General features: G+C 40.1%; 1 protein-coding gene across 1 annotated transcript in view; it reads right to left on the bottom strand.

The window, feature by feature from the left end:
* Window positions 1-9,987: 9,987 nt before the first annotated feature.
* The window catches only part of oat (ornithine aminotransferase), a 19,156-nt gene continuing 14,833 nt past the window's right edge, over window positions 9,988-14,310 (bottom strand). The window contains exons 9-10 of the mRNA XM_026915299.3: window positions 13,042-13,186; window positions 9,988-12,895 (exon numbers count right to left, since the gene is read on the bottom strand). Of these exons, the coding sequence (XP_026771100.3) occupies window positions 12,735-12,895; window positions 13,042-13,186 (306 nt within the window). The 3' untranslated portion in view covers window positions 9,988-12,734. The remainder of the gene's footprint in view (window positions 12,896-13,041; window positions 13,187-14,310) is intronic.

The raw sequence follows: 14,310 nt of genomic DNA, 5'->3' as shown, positions 1-14,310 counted from the left end.
ACTCTAATCCACTGAATGCAAGAGGAGTGAATCTTAGGCAAGAGTGAAAGATTCACTGATTCAAACGCTGATCCAGTTGAATGAAAGAGGAGTGAATCTCGGTCATGACAAAATGATTCACTGACTCAGTTGTGTATCAGCTTTGGCATACCCACTTTAGCAAATAAGATTTTCACAATGAACAGATGTTCAAATAAAACATACGATGTAAACCTACATAAAAGATATGTTTGATAATCATGAAACCCAAAAGCAGTAGCTGAACTTAAGGAACACCTCAGGGCTGATTTGTTCATCTTAGTGACTCATTAAAAGAATGTTTTTACACTAATCTTTATCTGCTTTAAAATATATCTGTCTACTATATCTACTAAAAAACAAATAAGCACACCAAAAACTTTATTTGAAAATTTTTTCCTTCTTAGACTTTACACACAATGTCATTCGTGCAATTATTTTTCAGAAATTATTCGCATCATACCACACTAACCTCACACACAGTTTGTAAAATCTGCCTTGCTTATTATTTATCCAGTCTCCTAAACACACCCAACCACCCACCTTTCCTAACAGCCCATTTTTTTCCTTCTAATCATCTCATTTTTCTGCATTTGCTCACTCCTCCCCACTGTGCGAGACTGGGCCCTGAAGTTCTGATCTGATTAGCGCCTATCCAGCTCGTGGCATAATCACAGCCGTGCTCTACATTTAACGCCCAGCTAAACCCCATACTGAGGCTAATCTGCACAGCATGCTATGAGTCAAACGAGTGATGGATTGTCTTAATTAACATGTCACCTGTCTTCAGAGCACTGAAATTTCTGCCATTTTCCCTCAAACCATGTCATCAAATTGTTCAGAAGAAACAGTCAGGGCCTCCAAAGTGCTATGACGTTCAGGGAATCGAATAAAATTAGTAAAACATCTTTTATGCAGTTGAATAAAAAATGAAATACAGCCTTGCTGGTTTTATAGGATTGGTTTAAAGCATTATGTTTACGTATCTGTAATATGGAGATATATTAAATATTACATTATTAAAAAATAATAATTATAAATAGTAATAAATTACAGTAATGCACAACTGAAATACAGTATTTGGAAGTTAAGGGCTGAAATTTTATTTTTTCCTTTTCCTTCGTTTTTTTTTCTTAGTTTAAATGGCTTTTTATTTAGTTTGTTGACATACAGTATGTTTACGCTTTTTCTTTTTTTTTTGACTCATCACTGAAAGTTTATTTTCCCAAATTTGTAATCACTTTTCACAAATGTTTAGTAAAGAAAGTTATTTAGAAATATTTTAAGAAATATTTATTTTTAAAAAACACTATGTAATATTTAAAAGCACTGTAAAATATTTAACCTAAATATACAATATATAAAATAATATATAAAATAATAATTTAATATTAAAAACTGTAATTATTACTTAAAGAAAAACAGTGAAATGAAATTTCCCCTTTATGCTAAATGTATTTCAACCAAGATGTGTTTGGTGTCCAAAACTTGCTTTGTGGTTTGTGCTAATGTTGCTAACAAGTAAGAAAAGATTATTGCTACCAGTTTAGCACCGAGCGAAATTCATTCATTCATCTTCAGTAACCACGTTATCCTGGTCCGGGTCACAGTGTAGTGCCTTTTTGGTGATTGATGCAAAAAATAGCCATATTGTCTAACATTCACCAGCAGTGCAGGTGGTAGGAACTGCCTCAGTTTCGGATGAGCAGCTGATTCACTCCAGCTGATTGACGTATTCAAAGGCAACCAGCTTGGAGCTCATCATCCCAACTTCCCGCTGATGCCACCTCTGCAATGCTCAGCTGTTGCCATCAGTTGTAGTTCTTTTCATCTCCAGGGTTACCAGGCATTGATGTGTAATCCTCAGGGTCAGTTGAGGTCCTACTTTCAAGATCTTACTTTATAAATCCTCATTTTCAAGGTTCCAGGGTTTTAGGCATTGATTTGTAATCCCCAAGGCCAGTCTCAGTCTCCTGGCTCTACAGGTTGATGAGGCCATTTCTGAGATTCTGCCTTGAAACTTCTTCTCTTCATGGTTCCACAGTTGCCAAGCACAGACTTGTAATCCTCCAGGCCAGCTAGTTGCCCTGATTTCAAGATCAGACCTTGAAAATGGCTCTGGTTATCCTCATCTCCAGGGTTTCACGGTTGCCAGGAACTGATGTGTGTTCCTCAAGGCCAGCCTTTCCATTTGGCTCCATATGTTGGTGGGGACCATTTTTGAGATCCTGCTTTGAAAATGGCTATCGTAATTCTCATCTTCAGGGTTCCAGGGTTGCCATGCATTTGTGTTTATAATCCTCAGGACCAGTTGGTGCTCCTATTTTCTACATCTGATCTTGAAGATGTCCCTGGTAATCTTTATCATCATAATTCCAGGGCTGCCAGGAATTGATATGTAGTCCTGAAGGCTAACCTGTCCATTCGGCTATATACGTTGGTGGGGCCATTTTTGAGATCCTGCCTTGAATCACTATCGTAATCCACATCTTCAGGGTATCAGGGTCACCAGACATTAATGTATAATCCTCAGAGCCAGTTGGGCTGATTTTCAACATCACACCTTGACAATGGCTCTGGGTATCTCATCTCCAGGGTTGCCAGACACTGATATGAATATATACCACACAGCCAGATGAGATCCCATTTTCAAGATCTGATGTCCAGGGTTCTAGGGTTTCAGGCATTGATTTGCAATACTCAAGGTCTATCTGTCCATTAGCTGTTCTAGGGGCCATTTTTGAGATCCTGCCTTGAAAATGGCTCTGATAATCTTTATCTCCATGGCTCCAGCATTGCCAGGCATTGATGTGTAATCCCCATGGCCAGCTGGTTTATTGGTGGTACAAGCTGATCGGGCCCATTTTTGAGATCCTGCCTTGAAAATGGCTATGGTTATCTTCATCGCCAGGGTTGCTAGGTACTAGTGTATAATCCTCAAGGCCAGTTTGTGGGTCTGTTTTCAAGATGTTTTCAAGATGACACCTTGAAAATGGCTTGGTAATCCTTCTCTCCAGGGTTCCAGGGTTACCAAGCACTGACGTGTAATCCTCAGGGCCAGCCTGTCTATTCCCTGCCCTGTACATTGGTTTGGTTCATTTTCAAGTCCTAAGCGTGATGCTCCTGTATTTTATATGTCTGGAACTGGTGCGGCTAAAATAGTCCTAAGCAAGCACAGAAAAATTGAGAGTGGGAATGTCCAGGACACATGCAGGAGACAATGAGGCAATAATTGAGAGTAAGAGTATTGATATACACACACTGACTCAGAGAGGTTCTAAGGAAAGGGGGCCAGTCCTTCGGGTAGGAAAATAATTAGATGTTTTTACCTCACTAGGGACAGTGCTGCCTCATGAAACTGGCAATAACCCAAGGGGAAGAGGTTTAAAGTTGAAAATAAAGAAAATTGTACCACTGCATCCTCATTTAAAGCTAATAAGCAGTCAAACAAGCTCCCTTATCTAAAAACCTGCACAGATTATAATATAATTTCCAGTGAAATATAAAAAAATATATTTTTTATATATAATAATCAATCATGTCTGCATTTAGTTACTGGATAAAGTAATCACAGGTATCTTTTTTTATCAAAATACTGTGATTTTTTTTAGGAATGTAATAATATTATTATTGTTTGTCTCTGTTTATCTACCCAGGGCCTGCAGATGGAAATTAGCTAATAGCTAGCTTGAGACTACATGGTTCCTGACAAATAATCTTTAATGGAAAAATCCTAGTCTCAGCCCTCGGACCATGGAGATCTGATCTACCGTTTCTACACTTATCTGGACATTAGCTTGGGATTCTTGACAGTTGAACCCTGATATTCACACTTTCTATTCACACTTTCAGTATTGGCATTGATCTAAGACCAGGTTTGTCGTCTATCCAATAAGGATAAAGATTGGGGTCAACACTGAGATTTGGATAGGAGCAGCTGATCTCATGTTTGTTAAAAGAGCCACAGAGCAGCGATTACACTGGCAGATAAAGACAAGCTGGCCTGCTGATCGATCTGATGGCTCTCATATCAGTGTTTAAGGTTAAACAAGACTCAACAGGCTGTATCAGTGTTTAATTACACAACCTCGACTGGGAATAATAGAGATAATTAATTCTGCTAGATAGCATAATGAGCACAGATATGTCCTGACATTGGAGCAAAAGAAGTGGTAATTTGTTATCGGCTCAATGACAGAGGAGTTACTGAATGAGTGAGCAAACCGATTAAAAACAAAAGAATGGATGAAGGAAATAATGAATGGATGGATGGATGGATGGATGGTACAGTCTGCCTAGTTCATAGTGAAATATATTGATGTATCTTCTCAACCTTATTCTGTCCCATCAAGCTGTTTTAAAAAACCTATAGCAAAGTGAACATTTAAAAATATATAAATAATAAAAAAAACAATTAAAGTATAAATGTTAATATGAATTAGATAGAATACAAAGTGGAGTATAAAAGAGGAGTAAGAAATATATTATTTTAAGAAAATTAAAAAAAAGATAAAAATGCATGTGTACAATATTATTAAAATAAACAAATTAGCCCAATTTCCCATTTACGACCTCTAACAGTCTCACATTTCATTTCATTCAGGTCTGTCATTCATGTTTATTTTGTCCCCAATTTTACTTTGCATCCTGTTAGTATGTAGTGCTTGCTTTTAGAAATTAGCCCCGCCCACTTGGATATCATTTTCTTGAATTGAAAAATCACGCTTGATCGGAATTTTAATTTGCCAAACCAATTAAGCCCTAACACTCCTCTTCATCTTTATGATGTTTTATCCTGAAAGTTTGCATGTTCCACTCACACACGTTCCACTCTGTTAGACAAAATTACACTGGAAATTAATTCAGCTTAATCATTATTAAATATGTGAGATATAAATAATTAAAAACATATTTTAGGTCAACCTTATTCTAACCACCATGATTAATTTTGCAGATACCAGAGCTAATCCTGCTAATGTTCTTTTCAAATCAGTGATGTGCATATACACCGATCAGCCATAACATTAAAACTACCTGCCTGATATTGTGTAAGTCCCCTTTGTGCGGCCAAACAGCTCTGACCCGTCGAGGCATGGACTCCATGAAGACCTCTGAAGGTGTGCTGTGGTTTCTGGCACCAAGACGTTAGCAGCAGATCCTTTAAGTCCTCTAAGTTGAGATGTGGAGCCTCCATGGATTGGACTTGTTTGTCCATCACATCCCACAGATGCTCAATCAGATTGAGATCTGGGGAATTTGGAGGCCAAGTCAACACCTCGAACACTTTGTTATGTTCCTCAAACCATTCCTGAACAGTTTCTGCAGTGTAGCAGGGAGCATTATCCTGCTGAAAGAGGAAACTGCCATTAGGGAATACCGTTGCCATGAAGGGGTGTACTTGGTCTGCAACAATGTTTATGTAGGTGGTACGTGTCAAAATAGCATCCACATGAATGCCAGGACCCAAAGTTTCCCAGCAGAACATTGCCCAGACCATCGCACTGCCTCCGCCAGCTTGCCTTCTTCCCATAGTGCATCCTGGTGCCATCTCTTCCCCAGGTAAGCGACACACACACACCTGGCCGTCCACATGATGTAAAAGAAAACATGATTCATCAGAACAGGCCATGGCTCAGTTCTGATGCTCACGTGTCCATTGTAGGTGCTTTTGGCAGTGGACAGGTTCAGCATGGACACTCTGACCAGTCTGCGGCTACGCATCCTCATACGCAGCAAGCTGTGATGCACCGTGTGTTCTGACACCTTTCTATCAGAGCCAGCACTAACTTTTTCAGCAATTTGTGCTACAATTTGTGCTCTTCTGTGGGATCAGACCAGACGGACTAGCCTTCACTCCCCACGCACATCAGTGAGCCTTGGGTGTCCATGACCCTGTCGCTGGTTCACCGGTTTTCCTTCCTTGGACCACTTTTGTTAGGTACTAACCACTGCATACCGGGAACACCCCACAAGACCTGCTGTTTTGGAGACACTCTGACCCAGCCGTCTAGCCATCACAATTTGGCCGTTGTCAAAATTGCTCACGCTTGCCCATTTTCAACAGTCCTCTGACCTCTGACCTCTGCCTGTTATAAAGCGCTGACACTGGAGACTCCTTCCACAAATGTTAAATAAACACATTTCGTCTTAATGAAAACTTCACCATATCAACGATTCCACGTTTTTATTCCGTTTATATGGAGCGTCCACCGTACACATCCCTGTGAATGAGCTGTTACTAAAGAAACGATAACTTATTAGAACAAGCGCATTAATATAAACCTGCACTACTCTCAGAGCTGCTGTTATAAAAAATTAATCAACACCTTCTGACCAATCACAATCCAGAAATTAACAGCACTGTGGCACACGCGACTGTTATAAGTCCATTTTTGGCCTTTTTTGGACAACAAACCTTGAAAACCTCCAGCAGTGATGATTTGTTATAAATCCTGAGCTGGAATTATGTTAGGAATCATAAGTGAGTTTCACTGAATTACAACCTATAAAGCACTCAAAGTGCAGATGTGTGGTTTATTACAGCTGTAGAAGCCATTTAAGAAAAATCCCAGTGTTTATTAACGTGTGCCAAACCTTAAACCCTCCACCGTTCTGCTAGACAAATGAACAGAATGTCTTTACACCACACTCTTTCAGCTCCACTGCTCTTTACATAAACGAGGTTATTATTATTCCCGACCGCCAGCGTGCCACTGGTTCATCATCCGAAGAAGGAGCACGTTTTTCTCCGGACGATGTTTAGAAATTCTTTAACAGACTTCAGACTCCAGCTGCTGCTGAATGAGATAGAAATGTCTTAGACGTCCTCTAGCGCTGGAGGACACGAATAAAGAGGAAATTCCTTGTGGAGGAGCTGTAGTAATCTTGTTCTCCATTGGAGCATCATTAATCTGAGTGAGGTGTGACAGGTGAAAAGGTGATAGAAGAGCTGTTTTTCTCCTGGGTCTGGAGGAAATGTGAGAACGTGTCCACTAAAAGGCCTCCAGCATCAATAACCGTTATGTGGGACGCGATGTTCCAGGCTTTTATCAGACGCAGGAACATGATATACAGCTACCATTACCAGGACACACACTGCAATATCACAGCAGGGCATTATAATGGGGAATAGTGTGTATTTTATTGAGTGCAGAAAAAAATAGAATGGAGAAAAAGAGTGATGGCTATAAGAGCATTTAAAATGAACGATAAAGGATGTTTATGTTTTTAATCTAATTCTTTTAGACTGCATGCATGTGAGGCGTGTAACGCATTTCCTGTTTGTTTAGTGCTGCAACACTCCTAATCGTATCTGTATTCGGATTTAAATCTGAAGTGGGCGTGGCCTAAACTGGAGCGTGGTGTGTGAATTCTGGCTCTGAAAATTCCTCAATCTCAGCTACATCACTCCAGTTCATAACTCATTCATAAATTATTTTCATCCTGCTAACACACATATTATTTTTGTTAGTACCTGTTGATATTTTCTAACAATTTTAATCAATTCTGCTTCCCAAAATATAAACAAACTGGCAGGCTAATTTAAACCGTCGTGACCCTGACCAGGCGGTTACTAAGGATGAGTGAATGAACGCTGTGAATGCATCTCACCGCACACATGCTCTTATTAATGTCTGTGTTAATGAATGTGAACTTCATTTGTCCTGAGAGCTTCATATCTAACCCTCGCTCACTCTTCAGTGAAAGTAATTTCTAGTCTCAACCAGATGTCCGTCGAACCTTTCTGGAAAGCTTTCGAAAGGAAAAAAAACAAACAAACAAAAAAAAATAGGGCACCTAGTCTTATCTGTCATTGAATCTGTTTGGAACATCATAAGGAATTAATTTCCATGGATGATTGCAAATACGTCAAACATCAAGCAAAAGTAATTGTAGGTTGTAGACTAGCATGATGAAGCTATTAAAAAACTCTAATCAAACTTTGTAATACATTGAATTTTTGAGAAATGCGATTTTTACAATTTATACTTATGAGCAGCTTTGTCCAGAATTTTATTTTATTTTTTTTGGAAAATGAAATTGTGTCAGATGTGGACAAGTTCTGGTCATGACCTCTATATTTATGTCAACACTCCAAGGGGTCATTTAACAAACTTCAGCTGAGTTACTACAGTAAAGGAACGTCCCTTTAAGATGGTGTTCTTTAAGGGCAAATGGAGAGGACAAGTCAATGAGGGCGTGTTAGAAAGAGTATTAAAATGTGGCCTTAGCTTTACAAGCCTGATGTCTAGCTTTTTCTCGAGAGTCTGTAAGTTTACACCACGAAACGTGGATTTGAACCACCTGCATTAACAAGAGGCCATTTGACTGATTGCCACCAACCAATCGCATTTTTTTCCCCCGGAAGTCCATCATCAAACTTGCAAGAGTATTCAAACACAGTGTCTACACAGTATCATCAACTAACACCTTTAAGTCATTTAGACATTAACTTTCTTTTTAATCCAGTGACTACATCTTGCTCTAACAGCTTATTGCGTTATCATGTTTGTTATAAAATTTGTTGAGTCGCCAGAAACCCATGTGTGTATGAATAAGAGTACGAAAGACCAATCAGACTCTAAAGCTGGTGTCCAGAAAAGTGTTGGATCTGATCTAACTCTAACAGCTGCATAGTTACGGCGTCTTCACTCCTGATGTGTGAAATCATCTCATTACAGGATAGAATCAGTGTGTAATGAATTTAATTGTATTTTTATTGGATAATTAGCCAAATCTATCTGGATAATCATTACTGCTGTCGCTTCCTTCCAGACATCACAAAGTTTAAGATCATTACAGGTGCCAGTATCACAGAATTCAGCTTCTCATACAGCGAGTACCGCTCGCTGCTCGGATTGGACTACACCCCGCCTCACAAGTCGCTTTACAAACAAATTAATGTGTCTCACAAAACCTTATTTTTATCAATTTAATTTAATCTGTGCAATCTGAGCCTCAGGAAACATTCTTTATTCCAGCTAAATGCGATTTAAAGTCTGTATGTTGCACACATTGCAATCTGTAAAGAAATGTTGAAGCAGCTCCCTCTAGTGGAAAAACTGTGCAGTGCCCTAAAAGCAATTCTTCTCATTTCCTTAATTCTTCTCCTTTGCATGAAGCAAGCAAACAAGGACAGGAAGAATCAGAAGTTTAAGGTGTTTGGCTGTGCTACATTCAGACATGATGACGTTGGACGTATGTGAACTGCCGTATTAAAATTTCCATCAGTTTCGAACCTCAGACTGTGAATTACGATCGCAGGACGACTCGAGGCAGCTTGGGAACATCGTGTTTTAAATGAGTTTTTTCTCCCTTGATTCAGTTCTCTAACTATAACAACAACAACAACAACAACAACAACACAGTGTAGAATATTGTTGAAGAAATCTGAGGCACTCAGGAGGGTAATACATTTAAAAAGCTTTTAATATCTCATGGCTGTTCAGTCATAGTTAGAGATTTTTAAAAAAAAACATGCCTATGGGTTTAATAATTTCTAGGAATACTCTGGGGTTAACTGGTGCACTAAAATAATTTTTTTTTTAAAGTGTGGTAAACTTCATTAAGGGTCTTTCAGGAGTACACCAGAGTTTTGAAGGGTTCTTCACAGAACGTTTTAAAGGTGGAAACCTTCATCAGAGCGTCTCCTCCATTCCAGAAACGTTTTTTTTTTGGAATCTGAGGACCATTAATTATCTAATGAACCCTTAAAGAACTTTTTCGGAGTGTAGGAAGATCACGCTTGAAGCCTGCTCTCGTCTTTATTTATTTATTTGCTGTTCAATTTTGAAGACTGAAGTTAGTCCTGCTATAAATAACTGAATGTTTTCTGCTCTCTTTTTTTTTTTTTTTTTTTTTGTTGCATTTTTATTGGTTTAACTTTTTATACAAATCACCAAACACAACTGAAATACTGTGAAAATGCACACGCTGACCTGTTAGGATTAAATAAACACAATCACCTCCTGATGTCTCAAATCTGCTTTATTTGAAGAACTACAGAGCAACTTTAAACCGGATTTTATCCTCAAAATTCTGCACACACTTCAGATTCATTTTTGAACAGCATTCAAGTGGTAAATAAATTTAACTCAGCGATACACACACACACACACACACACTCTCCAGCATATCGTCCACATTACACACATATCATATCATAGGTATAAATTATAGTGCATTAGCGCTCAGTTCTCAGTGGATCCTCCGTGTGGGTTTAATTCTGTAACATGATTTCAGTTTACTGTCCTTCACAATCACAGGGTTAAATATAATCATAAGACTGTAAACTTCCAGTTTGAACAGTTTGAACAGGTGACGTGTGTCGGGTTTTCATCAGAAAACATGAAATTTGTGGTTCATTTCTCGACATTCATCTTTAAAGCTGTAACTTTAATAACACCGTGCAGTATTCTCCTCTCACACCTAATGTAAACCGCGATTACTGAAACAACATTCATTTTAATCATCACACCCTTCTTATGTCATCAGTGTGCGTCTGCGACTGACTCCGCCCCTCAAGGTTGATTTCCCCATTCAAAAGCTACTGTGTTGCATCATTTCAGCACTCCGAAGGCTCCGCCCTTCACAGAGAGAAATCCAAAGGCTCCGCCCTTCACACAGAGAGAACGCCAAAGTCTCCACTCTTCACTTCAGAACTCCGAAGGCTCCGCCCTTCACAGAGAGAACTCTGAAGGCTCCGCCCTTCACAGAGAGAACTCCAAAGGCTCCGCCCTCCATGGAGAAAACTTTGAAGGCTCCGCCTTTCACAGAGAGAACTCCAACGGTGCCGCCCTTCACACAGAGAACTCCACAATCTCCACCCTTCACACAGAGAGAACTCTGAAGGCTCCGCCTTTCACAGAGAGAACACCGAAGGCTCCACCCTCCATGGAGAGAACTCCGAAGCCTCCGCCCTCAACAGAGAGAACTCCGAAGGCTCCGCCCTTCACAGAGAGAACTCCGAAGGCTCCGCCCTTCACAGAGAGAACTCCACAGTCTCCACCCTTCACACAGAGAGAACTCCGAAGGCTCCGCCCTTCGTGGAGAAAAGTTTGAAGGCTCCGCCTTTCACAGAGAGAACTCCGAAGTCTCCACCTTTCACACAGAGAGAACTCCGAAGCCTCCGCCCTCAACAGAGAGAACTCCGAATTCTCCGCCCTTCACACAGAGAGAACTCCGAAGGCTCCACCCTTCACAGAGAGAACTCCAAAGGCTCCACCTTTTAGAGAGAGAACTCTTAAGATTCCAAAACATTTGAAGTCCATATATGGATGCAAAGACACTCTTGTCTAGGGAGTGGGAGGAGCCAGAGACGCACACCAGGACACAAAAATACTTCACCAATAAAGACATGTTTCCTGTTCAAAGTTCAGTTTTTTAGCTTTCTGCTAGAGCTACGTGGCTAAAATGGTAGCTATAAGCTGCTCTAGCTACGGTAGCCTCGTTGGATAATCGACTACATTCGGGTTAAAGGAGAATAATGTTTACATTTGAACCATTTCTTTATGAAGGATGTACAAAGTTAATTGAAAATTAAGCAGTTTCATTTCTGAATTAATACTGATAATCTCCGATTCATATTAGTCTTTAAACACAGGAACATTACATTCTCTTCGCTCTTTGCTGTGTTTGGATGTGATCATACCTAGCAGATGTAACGTTACTCGATATGTGGAATGTTTTACAGCTGACTAAAAGGAAATGATCTCCTCTCTAATAGCAGATTTAGCAGCTAATGGAGTATTTACAGAGGTGTGTTGAGGTAACGGTTTTCTTTTCAACGGAATAATCATGTTTTCTCTCTGGAACGTAACAGTAACAGTAGAGATGTACGTTCATCTGTATGTGTGCATTTAGCAATAAATTTGCACAAGACTAGGCGAGATTAATTCTTTTCTGCTGCTAAAGAGTTGTCAGTTTTATGTCTGTAACAAACTACATTCAACGCACTGAATACGGTTCTTCCACACTTCTGTGCAAAACCCATACAAGCTTATCTAGACTACATTTAACCTAGTAAAATTTAGTCTTTAATTTAGCATAGTCTGTGCTCAGGAATATATCATATCTTTTCAGCTGTATTCTTTCAGCGCAATTCGTTTAATGTGAAATAACACGTTTCGAGCAAATATGAAATGCTAACACGTATCTGAAGTTTTCTTCTTTAGTTTTAGAGCTACAAGGTAAGTAATATGAGCTTACAGCCAGCAGTTTAGCATCGTGCGCTAAATCTGCATGTCTAAATCACACACATTCACACAGGATGCTAAACTGGTGGCTAATGGCTTGCATTAGTTGCTAGCTGACTCAGGTGTGTGAGCAACACACACACACACACACACACACACACACACACACACACACAGTCTACACAGATGGGACCCTTCAAACTCCTGCTATCATGAGCTATCCTAATTAAACATATATTTTTTTTAAATAATGATGAGCATTTTTATGCTAAGTAAAACAAAAAATTGTTTTTTCTTTATATTAGTCCTAGACTAAACAAGTTCATTTGTAATTTAAAATGTCTGAGGCCAGAACTAGGCTTAGCCTAAAATAAACAGCCTCTCCTACATGTTCCTACATTTCACTCCGTTACTTCTTCTCTGATAAACGTACAACCTTTTAAACACTCGTCTGTAATTTGTGTATCTGTAGCTAATGAGGTTGAGATTTGAATGTAATTATTATTGATGATTAAGAGCCTTTTAAAAGGACAAGATGGTTCTCTGGATGATTTCTGCGCACTCCCTGATCTCGTCTTCTTTGATGATGAGGGGCGGGGCCAGCCTGATGATGTGGCCGTGTGTGGGCTTGGCTAATAGCCCGTTGTCACGGAGACGCAAGCACACTCGCCAGGCGTCGTAATCTGAAAAGTAAATATGAGTTTTAGTGTCAAATCTTACAATAAACATAAAAAATGAGAAAGTCAGGGTTTGCTTATTTAAATGAAGCTGTTGTGATTGGCCCATATGAGATGCACAATGATGTGTGTGTGTGTGTGTGTGTGTGTACCTTTAGTCTCCTTGATGATGATGGCGTTGAGGAGGCCTTTCCCTCGCACCACTGTTACAATCTCTTTGGGCAACTTGTTAAGCTCCGCCCTCAAAATCTTCCCCATTTTTGCTGCGTTCTCTGCCAGCTTCTCCTCCTCCATGACCTGATCAGATCAGAACACACACACACACACACACACACAGACACACAGACACACACACACACACACACCATTATTAATCAGTTAATTCTATGCACAGATTTATGTATGTGTGTGTGTATGAATGGATGATTGGTGGACAGATGGCTCGGTTCTGTGGAGGATCGATTCTGAACAAATAAACTAATGGATGGATGGATGGATGGATGGATGAGGAGTTCTTGGCATGAATGAATTGACAGATGAATGGCTGGGTTCTCAGACTGGATAGATGGATGAGTGCACAGACCTATGCAGTGTGCATGTACCGGTGGATGGATAGATGAATGGGTTCTCTGCATGGATGGATGGATGGACAGATGAATGGATTCTCTGCATGGATAGATGGATGGACAGATGGATGAATGTGTTCTCTGGATGGATGGATGGATGGATGGATGGATGAATGAATGTACTGTATGACTGCTCTGGGTGGATGGATGGATGAATGAATGTGTTCTCTGCATGGACGGACAGATAGATGAATGTGTTCTTGGATGGATGGATGGATGGATGGATGAACACACAGTATGACTGCTCTGGATGGATGGATGGATGGATGGATGAATGGATGAATGGATGGATGAACACACAGTATGACTGCTCTGGATGGATGGATGGATGGATGGATGGATGAATGGATGGATGAACACACAGTATGACTGCTCTGGATGGATGGATGGATGGATGAACACAGTATGACTGCTCTGGATGGATGGATGAATGGATGAATGGATGAATGGATGGATGAACACACAGTATGACTGCTCTGGATGGATGGATGGATGGATGAACACACAGTATGACTGCTCTGGATGGATGGATGGATGAATGGATGGATGGATGAACACACAGTATGACTGCTCTGGATGGATGGATGGATGGATGAACACACAGTATGACTGCTCTGGATGGATGGATGGATGGATGGATGGATGAACACACAGTATGACTGCTCTGGATGGATGGATGGATGGATGGATGAACATACAGTATGACTGCTCTGGATGGATGGGTGGATGGATGGATGAACACACAGTATGACTGCTCTGGATGGATGGATGGATGAATGGATGGATAGATGAACA

Source organism: Pangasianodon hypophthalmus, chromosome 12 (assembly GCF_027358585.1).
Source record: "Pangasianodon hypophthalmus isolate fPanHyp1 chromosome 12, fPanHyp1.pri, whole genome shotgun sequence".
Taxonomy (NCBI): Eukaryota; Metazoa; Chordata; class Actinopteri; order Siluriformes; family Pangasiidae; genus Pangasianodon; species Pangasianodon hypophthalmus.
The sequence above is the reverse complement of the archived record's forward strand: the minus strand, read 5'-3'. Positions and strand labels throughout refer to the sequence as shown.